At 36.4% G+C, this 16,421-nt stretch overlaps 1 protein-coding gene and 1 long non-coding RNA gene across 2 annotated transcripts in view; one reads left to right on the plus strand and one right to left on the minus strand.

Annotated features, from left to right (window-relative positions):
• The window catches only part of LOC311437314, a 487,226-nt gene that overhangs the window by 446,401 nt on the left and 24,404 nt on the right, over positions 1–16,421 (plus strand). The window lies entirely within an intron of this gene.
• The window catches only part of IFTAP (intraflagellar transport associated protein), a 40,987-nt gene continuing 24,876 nt past the window's right edge, over positions 311–16,421 (minus strand). Inside the window, 5 exon segments of the mRNA XM_084520364.1 lie at positions 311–3,345; positions 3,348–3,477; positions 4,519–4,587; positions 9,540–9,670; positions 16,209–16,248. Of these exon segments, the coding sequence (XP_084376490.1) occupies positions 3,320–3,345; positions 3,348–3,477; positions 4,519–4,587; positions 9,540–9,670; positions 16,209–16,248 (396 nt within the window). The 3' untranslated portion in view covers positions 311–3,319.

The following is a 16,421-nucleotide window of genomic DNA, read 5'->3' on the forward strand; positions in this document are numbered from 1 at the left end:
TAAGCTCTCTGACTGATGTGGGTGCAGGGCTCTATTGCACCTTAGACATCAATGAAATCTTGTATACAAAGAGATTAGAGAGATGCATCACATAGGCCTGATTTCCAGTGAGTTTTCCCAACATCAGAGATTTTGCATTTCAAAATCCTCATGAGTGGGTTAGAAAGCTAGTACCACTCCCTGCTGCAACAGTTGCAAAGTTGACTCCAAGTAGCACTCAGTTTCCTGTTCCACATGAGTGTTTTGTCTTTAATGCTTGTGGAAAATAGGAAAAGTGTTTAGAAAAGACCATAAATAGGAAAGGAGAATGTCTTTTTTTCCTCTTTAATATTATTCAGACTCCACATCACCTCAGAAATACAGACACAAATCCAGGTAACTAATTCCATGTACATGTATAAAATTTAACATGCCCATAATATACATTCTTTAAAATGACCGTTTGGTAACAGAAAAGAGGAAAATATACCTTCTCTCAGAAGTATAATCAAATAAAAGGTACAAGCCAAAAACAAGCCCAAGGGCAGGCCAACAGAACGTCATGCTCAGAAAATGTAGCTGGCATTGGCTAATCTCCACTGTGATATTCATCTCTCTTAATAAAGAGCAAAAATCTAACTCATGAGTAGTGTAAATGTAAGTGAATTATTCCCATTTCTCTGCATAAGATAAATGTCACTAAAGAGTTCCAATTTTGTTGGGTATTCTGCAGCAAAGTGTTTCTTTATATCAAACGGAACCATATAATGACTATACTGAATGACACTTATGGAGCATAATAGGTACTCTGAACATTTGGTAAGCGAATCATCTGCCTGTGAGAGAAGGAAGTGAATGGCTGGATGTATCCCTAATGCACAGAGAAAAATCGTTAATGAAATGAATAGAAAATGCACTTAAGAGTTTCCAGAGCTGTTTTGGCCTGAAGATCATTATGAACCCCTGGACAAGTTCTCATTGACTATACTGGCAATAGGACTCCAGCAGGACTGATCTACAGCTTTTGTGCCTCATACCTTTCTAAAAGAATATAAAGAGAGTGACAAATTCATTATCTTCATTAAACCATTCCACAAACCCACAAAAGACCACCTTTATTTATGGCTGATTCTTTGTTTTCAGAATAGCAAATTATACACAGAGGTCTTAGACTAAAGGTTCCTTTGCTGTACCTTTGCTACACATACGTATGTTAAGAGGTTGCATTCCTTGTTTTTCTATTGATGCCTTTAAAGGCTGACCTTAGTATCTTTGTACAGCAGTTCTTTATTTCTTCCTCGTGGAGCTCTACAAGAACTTCTTTCTTATCCCTCCGATTCATACACATCATCTACATCTTCAAGAAGAAGATAATTTAAAAAACAGACCTGCTCAAGGTTTTTTATACGAATGTTTCATTGGAAAATTCCAGTTGGTCAGATCTCAAGCACTTCATTCAAAATATCTTGGGTTCAACAAAATGCTTCATTGAGTTTAAGCCTGTCTGATTAAAAAAAAAAAAAAGTTTCCCAAACAACAGCAAAATCTACTACAATCAATTGCATCAAAACCTATTTTAACTACAGCACAGGTATCCTTTTGAGTGTAGATGTTAAGAAGATATTTCTCATTACCTTCTACAATAAGGTCCTGTACAGATCAGTTCTTCTGTACAACATATTTGTAGTTTTACAGCACTCTTCTTATCATCTTACCTCAGCTTACTTTTGTTGTTGTTGTTGTTGTTAATCTACCCCTTAAGTTACATCCCTCTAATTGAGGTAAGTACCATTCCTCAAAACAAATGCTATTCAGATTTCAGTGGTGCAGGGTTACAGTCTAGAAAGTTACTGATCCAAAAATATTTCCTTTGGAATATCAAAACACTTTATTTGTTTTCTTACATTTCTGACAATAGAGCAGTCAATCAACTGCAGGGATTTCATCCAGAGTCTTTTTAAACAACTTGTGGTTTGGTCTCTAGTTTCTACTTAGGCACAGTTCCCATATTCATCACCTTAATCACCCACTTCAGAAATAATGGAGATAAGCCAAGGGCAAGATGTTGGTCAATCAACTTTAGCTAATAGAGTAATACCAGAAAGACCAGTCATACAATCCAGAATTGTGATGTTAAATCAAGCTGCATGAGCAAAGCTTCTATAGTAAACTAAAAAAATAAATTCTAAACATCTTGTGGCACAAGTTCATACTATCTTGTACCAGAGATGCACATTCTTCTCTCCCACTCATACTGTGTGTACTCTACTAAGCTCCAAAGCTTACTGTATTTCAATGATGCTGAGTATAAGCCATAAACTAGTATCTGGAATCATCTACTGAAAAAAAAGTTAAATCTGACAGCCTTTCAATGCCAATTTCTTTAATGGATTAGATCACTATATTTTTCTCTGTCTGGAAGGGTTTTTGTAGCAGTACATGTTTAATTGTCAGTAGTTATACAACATCAATTTTGATCAACTTGTTCAAAAAAGTTTATTGGAAACAGGACTATTTATTTCTCTGCAGAACTAAAGTAACTCAGAACAGAGGAAAAAACATCCCCAGATTTATTCCCTGTTATAACTCAGTATCTTTAAATCTTATAATGACAGGGAAAAAGTCTATAGACTGATATGTCAGCTGCAAAAAGCTGTTACTTGCATTACTGAAAGAATAGGCAAAGGCAGCGTTAGGACTAGCTCTGGACTAGTCAGTGCCAAATATAAGCCAGAGTAGCCATACAGCTATTCTGAATCATGCCAGCTTGTTTTGGTCCTATGGAGCAATTATTCCAGCATGCCTAGACTGAGACAACATGGGCTTCACTCCAGTAAAGGAATTTTTTTCTTTTTTACAAAAGAGAATTCATAGCTGTTGTTTGAGACATCTTTCCAACTGCCTTGTACCACCTGGAAAACAGCAAAGAAGCTGAGCACTGGGGATAAGAATATTAAAGACCACCGATATATTCAAAAATCCTGTGGGGTTTAGGTACCAAAAGAGACCTTCTTAGCCAACCTGAATGCCAATTGTACAGAATACAAAAAGATAGTAAAAGTTTCTCACTGGCTGAAGGGCTACTAAACGAGCAACTCTGAGCAAGCCCTATCTCCCTGCTTTGTGCTTTCATTTGGACTAGAAGGAGGTATACAGAAAGGCAGCCTCAGGCTCCAAGGCACCTTGGTGAAACAAATAAAAAAATCCTAGCGATGTCATTTGCTGCCCACACAGATAAAAACACTAAATAAGGGTAAAACAAGAAGCTAGATTTACCCCCTAAAATGTTATTTCACCAGCACTATACACAATGTCACTCAGGGTGCATCTGATTCAGTCTTCAGCTCCTGCTGGACTTGACATCTGTCCTCTCTTCTTCTCTTCAGACAATTCTGTAATGGCCTTCAGCTCGGCTTCAGAGAACTTTGGGGTCAATGCCACATTGTCATAATCAAATTCTTCATCGAGTAAGAATGGTTGAACATCATCCCCTAGTAGCTGTAATGAACAAAAACAGATGCATAAATAATATTGCTGCAAGTAATGATAAGGAAGCTCAAAATATAAACTTCTAATTAATATTTAATTAAACTATTTTTTCTGACTCCAGCACTCTCAGCTGATTAAGCTGTTTTTAAGTAAAAGAATAAATTCAATTATTCAATTTGACCTAATTTAAGTCATTTAATGTGCCCCATTTGTACTGCACTATATCTGAATGAATATCATTAGCTAATTTTGCTCGAGGCGAGGAATCTAAAAACCTTCCTTACACACATCTATTACATTTCTGCTACTTGTAGAGCCAGGGCAGTGGGGATATGGGCAAGTTACGTACAACCATGTTAAATTTCAAAGACAGATTCCATATCCTTAAAATTTGGGCTAATAACACATAAAGCCTCAGTGTACATCTGATACTAATGTAACGTGCTGCCCAGAACATAGTTTCAACAAAGGAGAGGAGTGGAATATGCAAAATGACATATAATCAATGTTCAGACTCTAATCATTTTCACCATTTCAGAGATACGCAATTTGATGGTTTGGATTTCTTACATGATGAACACAGGGTGTTACTGTGCTTGCCGATACTTGCTCTCCTGACATATTGTACAGTGTTTCTATATTGCTTCTCATAGAAACATCTTAGAATAAACTCTCTGCCTATAAAATAAAATAATGAAAACAAATAACTATGGCAGGCTGTATGCTGAAAAGTAACTGCAGGAAGCGACAGCACAAAAGGCTTATGGTGAGCATTTACATAAAATGAATTCCACAACTACACAGGAAACACGTCCTCACTGGCCAAACTGTACAGAAATGTTCTCTATCTTTTGAGAAATTAAAATAACATATCTAGAAACTTCAGCCATGACAGGTAGCACACTTCCTCAAGGGCTTTGTGTTTCCAAGAAGTAAGTACTCCAGTACCAAATCAGCCAAATATTTAAACACTTATTTTCAAACATCTGATGAATCCTCATTGAAGCATTACAGTTTACTTAATAATGCATCCTTTACACAGATACTTACAAGATATTCACTGCTATGTCTGGGGGGTGCCCTGTTACTGGAGAGGAAACTTCTCTGACTTCTTATTATCTAGTAAGAATAATATATTATTCTCTGTCATTAACTGTGTCACTGCAGCTTCTTACAAAATGTTAACAGAAATTTTGTGGGGTACCATGTCTTCTAAATTGATCAGTGACTCTAAAATCCTGATTGTCCTTCCTTGCATCCAACAAAACAAATAAGCATATTCTGTCTGACTGAACAGGAAATATTTTTCCAGCTTTGTATAATTTTATTAATCACTTACATTGCTTAATGTTCCAGGGACCTGGTTTATATTGGCTTTGACAGATGCTGGAGCATATAAATCATCTTAGATACAGACCCCTAGACCACAGGCATTTATAAATAAGACAAATGAACTTTGTAGATAAAGTTAGTCTAGGAAAAGGTATTTATTCTACATGCAAACATTACCTTGCTTATGTCCATAGACTATCCCAAGTAAGCCATCATTAACTTTTATAAACAGCACATTCAAGAAATCTTTACATAACACAAAGCCTGCACACCGCAAGCTCTTTTTCCCATTAGGGCTGTGATCAACTCTTTGACCTCTTCACTGTATTTATGGCCAGTTTCATCTTTCCTACAGGCAAAGACTCATAAAATTCCATATACTAAGAGTACTAGCAATTGGTTTTCATTACTACCTTTCTTTCCTTTGGGGAAATACAAAACACTTCTAAAATATAATGCAACGTACAAATATTTTCTGGTTAGTTTGGTTGTAAAAATATTCACATGTAAAGGTATTTAATCTAAGAACAGTTTAAGTTACAGTAAACCTTCATAGGGATTCTATAAGAACAAATCTATCCTTCCTCTTCTAACACGGTTATAGAAAGCATACAGTCATTCGCTGTGCCCTTGTGTTGAACTTTGTGTCTTTCCAATAACTTTTAATGCAGATGCAGAAAAAAAAAAAAAAATTGAAATTTTTGTTTAGAAAAAAAAAAAAGAAGAAGAAGAAACCCAAAATGCTAACTGGAGATAGATGCCAAAGTATAACATACCTGATTTCACTGATACCTATTTTTCTATTACACATTCATTGCACATTTGAAAAGTTTATTCACATTGCATATTTATCAGTGTGCTTCATCTCTCAAATGAGCATTCAAAGCAGTAGGGATTCTTTTCTTCTTCTCTCAGGAAGCTATTCACTTCAACCTTCCATGCAGACAAGCAATATAAATTTTTTATATTGCAAACTGCAATTTTGATCTCTTTCAAAAGGGAGACATTTTGCAATAGAACACCAAATCCTCTGAGCTGATCAAGTTATTATCTTGTTATTTTTGCCTAAGGAGCTGAGAGAAATATGTGAATTTCAGGTGTCTAATTTAACATCTAATTGAAATCTTTTTGAGAGCTCTCTGGGAATAGAATTCTGCTCTATTAGAAAACTGCCAGTTTGCTTAAGATTGCTCCCGTGATTTACTCTCTGAAGAAAGAATCATTTTCATTTACAGTTCCTGCATGTCCAATTTAAGGGAAAAAGAATGCAATATTCATGTTAATAACTGAAGTATTTTGCTAGAGGCTGTTCATAATAATTTTGTAAATAAAATACCTTAAAGTTGAGACTTTCAAAAGTCTATTAATAACTGGCAACTGAGTTCTTTTTATTAATCTGTGTGGAGTTACAGTTAACTGAACAGCTTGCCTCTCTTCTAAATCCTGTACTTCTGTGTAATTACGGTACACTACAAATCACTTGTTCAAATTATGTAAAGGATGTGCATACACTCACTGATGATTTCATTGTATACTCAAAAGAAAACTTACCAAGTCAATAACTATGAGTAAAAAAAGGGGGAAAGGCATGTATGCTTTTATATCATATAAACTTAGTATGGGTTACTTGGGGGAAAAAAAAGGTTTGTCTTAAGCTAGGGGCACTGGACTGAAAGTCAATAAATCATGGCCCATTTTCCACTACTGCTTCATCATCCTGGACAAGTCACTCAATCTCTGTGTCTTTACCAGCCTCTGAAAAGATACAACTCTTCCATCTTCCTTCACTTTGTCAACCCTGTCTTTAGGTTACAAGTTCTTCCTTGTTCTTGTTGCATTTATACATAGCACTTAGTAGAAACAAACATCAGTTGAAGCCTAACTGTAGAATCTTAGACTAAAAGAGGTCAATGGAAGCTGCATTTTAGGTTTTAGATGCTGCCATTCCACAGTTAAAATGATAAAAAGGGGCATGTTAAATACTTATTGGAACGCTCAAACTAAAGACTAACTGGGGAATAGAAAGATAGAATTCATCTTTCCTAATCCCAGCTATACAAAAGTTAGGCTTCTAGATTAAAGCAGCCAGCCAAAAAAGATCCAGCCTGAGAGTCAGCCTCTGATATCAGACAGAGATATATTATATCTTAGGACAAATGCTGACAGCAAGTGAGATGAATCACTTACTGGAGGTGCTTTTCTCTCCCTCCTTATGACAGGACTAAATTAGACTAAATTCAGAGCTCAAACTAGGTGAGATGAGCCCCACTTTGAATGAATGTGAATAATAAGTGCGTGAAAAATATGCACTCAAGTGAAGTTATATACATGCAGGGGGGAAATAAGCACAAATAAAGAACCTAGACATTAACACATACAGTTAATAAATAAATAAACATAAAATCTATCTTTTATGAAAGAAAGTATTAAGTAGAAATAAAGAAGAGAATAAATGTCCAGGTAGGGGAGGTAAATGTTATGTGATAATGTATTTCAATCATGGAGAGAATGCTGCTTCCACCGTTTCAATTTGTGGTAGGTCATGAATGGTGCACTGTCTATATTAAAATTTCAGAATATATATATATATATTTTTATATATATATGTGTGTGTTTAAAACCAGGGTAGAAAGAGGAAGCAAAATTGCTGGCCAAATAATTTCTTGTGTCATTGCTGTGTCAACAGCTTTTGATAGAAGAAACATGTTCAGGGAGAGCTGTTCTTGAATAATTAGCCAAGTTGTGCGCTGGGCTTTAACAGTGCTTCTTTTTTACATTAAACTTTCCCTAGCAATACATTCAGAGATGTACAACTTCCACTGAAGTCCCTCACAAGTATATCCATAGCACAGATATTCTGCTCCTCCATCGCACTTGTTTATTTTTCAAAGAGAAGGGTTTTCCCTTATGCCCTACAAAAAAACAAATAGGCAGCCACATTCTGTTGCCCTTCCCTAGCAGATTTGTTTTGATGGACAGGAAACAGTCATTTCAAAGCAGGGATGTCTTCAGGGTAAATCTTTTTCTCTTTCTCAAGTAGTCCTGCCATAAGCAACGCAAGACTTAATTTTCACAGCAATGACAATTTGAAGCACTGAGGGATTTTAAAATAGACCTGTTCAGCTTTGACAGTTCTAAAAATCAGGCCACATTTCTATTATCTAAGTGAAGGCACTAAAACATGCATAATTTAGGGGAAAGACTGCCTTAATTTTGAGTATTGCAGAGTCTGGCACCAACCAAACAGTTGTGAAAATCTTCAGTATTTGTTCTTGAAAAATGCGGCAACCCTTAACCAATGTAATAGTAGTCAGTTTCCCTTTCAAAACCCAACTTTTCCTCAAACAGAAATGAATTTTGCATGCAGTGGGATCTTCATCTATTTTTCATGAATTATAACTTAAAGAGTCATATGCAATCATTTATGAACACTGCAGGCTGCTACAGCTCTCCTTCTTTGATTTTATACAGAAGTTATCAAATGAGCAAACTATAAAACCTCATTCTATTTTTTTTTTTTGTGTGTGCCAATGGATATTTCTCAAGGCAAAAAACTTTGAATTACGTCAATCCTTAGGGAAAAGAGCAAATATTTTTATTCACAGAATGGAAGGTATTAGAGCTTGAAAGGTCATTTTAGAACATTTACTTTTTCCCAAAGCAGACTTGTTCCTTATAGTAAAGAGTTTATTGCAAAGAACCAACTACAGTTCAGCTCTGGAAATGAGACACCATATGCCCTGCCATACCATCAATCCTTCCGTGGTCACACATCATTTATAAACTTGGTTTAAGCCTCATGGGACATCAATAAACATATGAAGCTATCAAAACTGCCCCGTTTTAGCCAGAAGCTAACTTCAGCTTTTATTATGATGATCAGGCAAGGGAAAAAGTGTTGTGAAAAATTCTTTGCAATATAAACATCCCGAAAAGTTGATGCTCACAATGACTACTTGGATAGGAAGTTTAATGACTTAAAGTAAGCCTGTGAGCAATCCGCACCTTCTGTTCTAGTTTGAAAAGGTCTGAAATTCTGAGGGAAAATAGCAATTCTAAATTAAAACGTGTATTGATTGTGTCTGATTAAAAGGCTGAGACTCCATGCCACAAAGTTCTCCATGCCAGACCAAGATGATACAGATCCTCAGCGGCATCTTGCTACTACTCATTTCCAAAAGAACAAATTCCAATTCTGATCACAATATATTCTAAAACCTTTTTCAAATGTCACATTAAAGTGATCATTCACTACCTCATTGCCACAGAAGATAGTTCCTATATCCAGCTCAATGAGAACTGCACGATGTTGTAAGACCAAGACCATGCAATCTTCGGAAAATTAAATGGCCCACATAAGTTATGATTTCTAAAAAGGTCAGGAAGTGCAAGAGTTTGTTTGAATAATTTTCAAATTACACCAATTAAATATTAAAAAGCCCACAAACAACTTGGAGTGTTGCAATCTGTCGGCAATTTGAAAACATAGGATTATATAGCAGCAGTATGCAAGATAAAGCAGAACCATTGTATTAGAGTATTTACCTCAATTCTTAATGTATTTCAGAATTCATTAATTCAAACATTAAAAATGTGATTTGTAAAATCACAACAGCTCCACACGATCCCTCTGCCCCCGTGCAAATAACATTAGAAGCCAATAGGTTTTAAAAACTATTAGAAGCCAACTTTTTTTTTTTTTAAAGAAAGGGTTTAAATAACTAAATCTGACTTCCTACCTCTTGCGTTTTGCTGTCCAACGGCTGTGGCACCGACAAGGTTCTGAACTTCCGCTGAACAGGCTTAACAAAAGCAGGTGTACAGCAAGTCACTGTCTGCTCCACCTGTCCGGGAAGAACTAATGACCCTGCTGAATAAAAAATACTCAACTTTATCCTTCTATCAGTGTGTAACACAGTTGTGTGTAAAATCCTGTAGTGCTTAGATACAGACAGAAGCTTGTTAGTCAAAGTGTGTTGTACTTATTGTTGCATAATAAAAAATACATGCAATTATCTTGCAAACAGATGCATGCAGTCCTGAGCTAGAATCTAGATAATAAAATATACTATACTAAGGAAGAATCAAACTTGATTAAACAGATGGCTAGCTCTTTTTTCCTGAGGACGCTGAATTAAAATTCTGGATCTAGATATTTCTAAACTCAGAGAAAACTTGGGATTAGATTTCTCTCTTTCATGAGAAGGAAGGAAGGAAGGACCTGAGCAGAAACTTTGGCAATAGGAGTTATGCAAGATTAAGTCTGGTATTTTCATTGATTAGCTGGGTAGCCCATTTCAATTCTCTTTTCCTGGAGTTTCACCATCTTATACATTGGGCATAAGGAATCTTTGCAATGCTTCTGCCTTAACGTGAATCTCCTGAAGCATAAAGTAAAAACACCTGAAAGAAGTACTAATATTTCCCACTACAGTGCCAGATGACTGTTGTCCAAGGATATTTCAGGGATGTTTGTCCCTCACTGAACTTTCCAGAGACACCAAAGAGGACTTCTACATATCCGGGATACAGGAACACGTAACCTTTTCACATTGGCAGGATTTGGCCCATAGTTCACAAACACACAGATTTCTGAATCACTTTGCCTTTACACACTTAAGCAAAACATTCATACTGGGAAAAGTAGATTTACTTTCTGTGACAGCTTAGAAGGATATGCCTTAGATTTCAGAAATATCTTTTAACATGCATCAATCTCAGCTCAGCTACAGCACAGATGTGTCCATCTTGTCTCAGTAATGCTTCCACGAAGAATCTTAAGGGAACCATATGTCTTGCAATTTAGTTGAAGGATTACATAAATCAACCTACTATTTTTTCTGCCTGGTACACAAATTCTTTACAACTTTATACTAGATTTTAGTAGCTTGATTTCCTCTTGAAATATCAGAATAAACCTTCAAAATGTTGCTTGAATGTTATTTAATGCAACCAACAAGAGGGTACATAGGTCCACAATGAAAATAAATAAATGACCATTCATCTCTACCTGCACATGTTTTCACCACAGCAGTGTGGTCAAGGACCTGTTATCCCCCTGTAAATCTGCATTTAAAAATAATGATTTCCTAACTACGCCTTAAAAAAAATCCATGATCAAATACTTCATTTAGATTTTCTCTTGACAACTTTATTTCAAGGCCTATCTACTTTGGGTTTGTAAAGTAGACTGTGTTTATTAAAGATCTGAATTTATTCCCTTGGGTATCTTATTCCTGGATTTTTGTGTTTTGCTTTGTGATTCACATATATGTGGTTTACAATTTTCATGCCTACACTCTTGGTTGCGTATATCTATCTCTAGTCATCTACGTCCTTTCAGTCCTTGTTCTCAGCATAGCATTTGATCTTATTCTGCATCAGTCATATAGGAAAGCTTTCTGAAAAAAACTGTGCAGTCCACAGGAATATATGCTAGGGCTTCACATGTTCTGCAATTGCTTTTTTTATTCCTTTATAACTGGTGTCAAAAGAGGACAGAAGGAAGATGTGAATGCTCATTTAAAGGCAATGGCATCTTCTGCTATTGTTTCAAACTTGCACCCTAAATATATACCCTCACTGAAGAGAGGAAAGCCTGGACATCAAGAGGTTTGTATCATCTCCTGATATAAACACTGCACTTATTTCTATACTAAGAGCAATTTTTCCCCCACAACAGACCGATCTGGAGAAAAGATGAGGAGGAAGCACCATTATGTAACCACCTGGCAATGGCTCAAAAAGACAACTCTTAAAAATTGGGACAACAGAAGGAAATTTATTTTTGCTTTTAGCAAGAAGTGCTTGTCATACTTAGAACGTCAATTCCAATTTTTTAAGGCTCGTTAGTAATGCAAACAATGTTTGAAATTTCCTTCAATCACCCCATAAGAATGTGGTAATCAAACTTTGTTTGCCAGTAGACATGCCAGAAATGAGCTTTGTCTCTCTATCCTGGCTGCATGACAGCATATGAAAGTCTAATCGGTAAATGCTGCTTTGCCTGATAATGTTTAATCAAGAAACTCCTTCAGAGAGAAAAATTAGGGAGTTTTGACAATCCTTCTCAGTGGGAGCTCCCAAAGGAACTGTAGGCTATTGTAAGTTCTAGCCAGTACCTCACAGCTGGGTTAGGCTGATGCTACAGCACTAGTGGATGATGATCCTAATTAAGCTGCTAATTATGTTCTCTGTGGAGGTGATTAATTAGCAACAGGAATGCCTTGAATACTGCCAATGGCACCATATATAGAGATAATTGAGCAGGCATGATATCAAAAATCTGAGAAGAATCTGAGAAAAATCTGAAATGTACCTTCCCTCATACCGGGAAGAACCAACTTCCTGGATGATGTGGTAGTGAACTTCTGTAGTTTTACTCAAGTCCTGCACAGTGCAGCAGAACAGATTAGTAAACTGAGCAATTCTTTTTAGTTCTTTTTCTTCCCATGATAGACCCACAGAAAAGCGACTAAATTTGTGAACACCGCTAAATTGTTTTGTTGCTGTTCGTTTTGTACCATTGGCATTAATTATAAATAGAGAAACAAATAATAAATTAAGTCATAAATCGGATGTGAACCCTCTGGAGTGAAGAAGTTCGAAGTCTCATCTTTACATTAGGGAGCCAACTGATGCACAGCTCTAGATAGGCTAAAGCAAGCTTTACCACTTTCAGACACTGCATTTGACAAAAATTCTGTTGATGGGGAGCTGGGGAGGAAGGTAGCACTAACAAAAAATATTAAAAGCTAAATTTTGCTCTCTCCTCTGTTTCTCACGCTTCAGACTGCTAGCCCCAAAGAGCTGTCTAGTGTGAAATCATCTTAGGGCAGTGTTAAATGGGTTGCAGAGACCGGAGGAGAAAAAAAGCATCAGATTCTTAGGTTTGGTGGAGCCCCATACTTGAAAACATCTGAATCCTGTTCCCCAAACTGATTTTTCTGGATATAAAAATAGGCTCATAATATATATGGGAAGACATACATTATGGAAAATAATACATTGATATGATTTGCCTAAAGGATGGTTTATTTGAATAATCAAATAGCTATGTTTGCCCTCAAATTCAAATTGACTGAGTCACTCTGGTTCTCCTAAACTTCTGTGGGGCTACAGAAAATTGGGACCTTGATAAGACAAATTTTCAATTTCAATATCAGTGTTCTAAGCCTGATGAGGATGAGACTCCTGTATCCTTTCTTATGCATCCTCATTCATGCATTTAATTAGTCCTATTTTAATATTCTCCTGTGTTTAAAAAAGACCACACTCAAGGTCCATAGCCATGCTTCTACGTATCTTGTATTTTATACAAGTAGTACCTACTATTGCCTAAGTATCCTTTGAGCCCTGCAGCAATTGATTTGTCTCCAGTCCTGGAAAGGAATTCTGTTTCCAAAACACAGATACTAGGCATTCTCCATCTGTCCCTGGAGAAAGCCTGATCATTTCTATTGTTGCCTTAAGCCACTTACAATTATAGATTAAATTCAATGAGAAAAAGCAATTAAACAGCCCACCATACGCATACTGTCTCTACACTATGGGTTAAAGCTATGGTTTAGGGCAGCAATTCTACTTTGCCAATCAAGGTTTACCGAGCCAAAGACACACAATGAAAAAGCACTGCCTTGGTTTCAGGCTTGCAGCCCAGTGCTGTCTGATGAAAACAGCTACAACAAATTTGTATAGTGGCCAAATCTATGGGCTGCTTTTTCCATAAGAAGCAGCTGTGTTCACACCTTAAAAGATACCGGACTTAGGAAAATTAAAAAGAAGACCACTGCTAGAATGATTCTCCCAGATCACCCTCCAAAAGGCACTGGTTTAGATGGGATGTTTTAACACCTATTTTCTACCATGATTTTCACACCTTCAGCTTTGAGTCATTTCCCCTTAAGTGTGACTATCTATTGTATTAAGGTACAGTTGAGAGCTAAATGATCTGTCCTTAAAGCTACATGAAGTACAGAGGTACTGAACAGTTGCCAATAACAAGCAGAGATAAAAGCCTGTTGTAATTGTACTGGCAAGGTGTATTTTTCACTGGGTATCCTAGCTTGTTGTGCCAATATGAACTCTATTGTTTGGCATGCAAGTAGCAGCATTTAAGGAGGCCAGCAACAGCACGCCTTTCAAATTGGTGCCATACTTTGCCTCACTCATAAACTAATTGGAACCCTTCACCAGTAATCCTTTATTAAGGTAGCAATATTATGTTACTTCACTATGGCAAACAATAGTGGCAATATCATTTTGTGTTTTAATTTGCATTTTGTTGGTATGTTTTCTGTAAGAGTAAGAATATACTACTTACAATGAAGCCTATCAAGTGGATTTTAACATATAAGGGAACTATCCAACAAAGAGGCCTGTTTTCAGGCACACTGACTTAGTAGTCCAAGAGACTATTTTTTTCTTGGCTGAATAGCTGTCTTCATTGAAGCACTGCGCAAGATCCAGACTGTGGGTTTCCCCGGTAGAAGTTAGGTTGCCGTTTACTTTCTTTACACAAAAAAGAAGGAACAATTAGCTTCTGGCCGTGCAGTGTTTCAACGTTATAAAATACAATCTAAATGCTTCATGTTGTTACTGAGATCTGTTGATTGCTGAGGGGTTGATGTGGCCTCTTTCTGAGCTGAAGAAATGTGTGCAGGGAGTGCTGTCTCATAGGAGGAGCTGAGGACAGCAGATATTGAAAGCCAAATCAAATGTCACATAAAAAAAAACTACTAATAAAACTACTAAAAAACTACTAAAAACTACTAATAATCTGATTACACTGAAAACACTGATAATCTACAGTAAAGGTATAACGTGATGTTTATTATTTTTCATAATTACCAATCAAAGCAGTAACAAAAACCTTCCTGCTGTGGTTTGCACAATGTGATATTCAAACAGTACAAACAGATGATCATTTGTGTAATTCTCATCTTGTTCAAATGCAGTCTGTGTCACTAGGTGTTTCTGGATGTATGCGATTAGCATTTACCCTCACACACACACAAATGCACAGAAACAACTTAAAAGCCTGTAGAGAGGCAAGGTCTGACACGTTCCAGAAAGTGGCAACTATCCCCAAGCTCTGCCACAACTCTTCTTTCCTCGCTGCCCTGCACAGTGTTTTAGTTTTGGGCTTATTTCTCGTCATCCAATTTGTGGCCTGTTTCGAGCTTGAGATACTTAACAATACTTCCACCAAACTAGATATTGAAAAGCCTCTTTGCATCAATGAAATGTGAGTTTCGGCTTCCACTAGTGAGCCCCAGTTTTTAAGATATTATGACAATATAAGACAAACACAGAACAATGTCCTAACAAAGGGAAAAATGGGCACATGAACACTGCACCAAAAAGAAATCTTCAATTCCTGGATCTGATGTAGGACAGCTATCTTACTCCCTCCTTTCTGAATGCCCAGTCTAGGAGGAAGAACATTTGCTGTAAATAAACTTGACTTAGGGGGGTTTATTGTTTTCTTGTGAGTTACAACCAAGCTCAATATTCATCAACTGGAAGTCTGTAAGCCCTCTGGACTTCATAAGGATTCTGCACATACAGAGAGAAAAGACTAATCAAAGAGTTAATGGATTAGACAGACTAATTAAATGGCAATAACTAAGGACCAAAGCAGTGCTCTGTCACAGCTTCTTGCAGTGACCTTAGGCAAATCCCTTAATCTGCATGGCTTGGTTTCTTTGTGCAGTCACAGATCCAGATGAGGAAAATAAATTTAATCACCAAAAGGTCTTCCATTCTGGTGGTAATAAAAACCACACAAACATCTATGATAGACAAATACCTATAAACACTAGATTTTTGTTTACTTTTTAGAAGCAGGAGAGCTAAAATCATTATAGGCATAATGGAGCAGTTCAACACTATGTGAAATGCTCATAATTGGAATGCTAAAATAAGTTCAATGTGCTTTCCAGGTCAGTCTCATTTATTACAAGCCCAGGACGAAATCACTATAGTGTGTAGGTACAACATTTTCATTTTATAGAACTCTCTCAGCACCCAATTTACTTTGTGGGTTACACTGTAATTAAAATAATTTCCATACAAACAGAAGTGTGGATAAATGTAGAAAATTTGCTAGCAAAAAGTTGAGAAACCTTGAAAAAAATCACTGCTCACCAGAACATGGTATAATAAATAATCTTTGTAACTTGTTATTTCATTAACTGTTAAACTGAGGAAATAGGTAGTTCAATTCTGGGAGTTTGGGCAATTGGGGGAATTTTCTGGCAATGGAAGAACTGAGAAAGAACATCATTTTTAGAGGAGAAATGGTTCTGTTAAACAATGTTTCAGAGTCACTAAAAAGAAAGGAATATCCATACACTTCAATCCAAAGACAGACAATCTTTGTGAATATGAAGGAGGAAAAAACCTACCACTGCATGTCTCTTCATCTGTGTCTATATCTAAGTTCACCTGCAGTAAAAACACAAAAGTGGAAAAAATAGATTAAAATATATTAATTCCATTCTTTTTATTACAAACTGGGGAAAAGCAGAGAAAAGCATTAAATTTCCTCCTTTGTCACTTCCCTTCTTCCCTACATTTTTCTAGGAAAGCACATGATTATTTTTTTGAAATGCAAAACC

The sequence above is a fragment of the Aythya ferina genome (genome assembly GCF_964211825.1).
Source record: "Aythya ferina genome assembly, chromosome: 5".
In the NCBI taxonomy this organism is placed as follows: domain Eukaryota; kingdom Metazoa; phylum Chordata; class Aves; order Anseriformes; family Anatidae; genus Aythya; species Aythya ferina.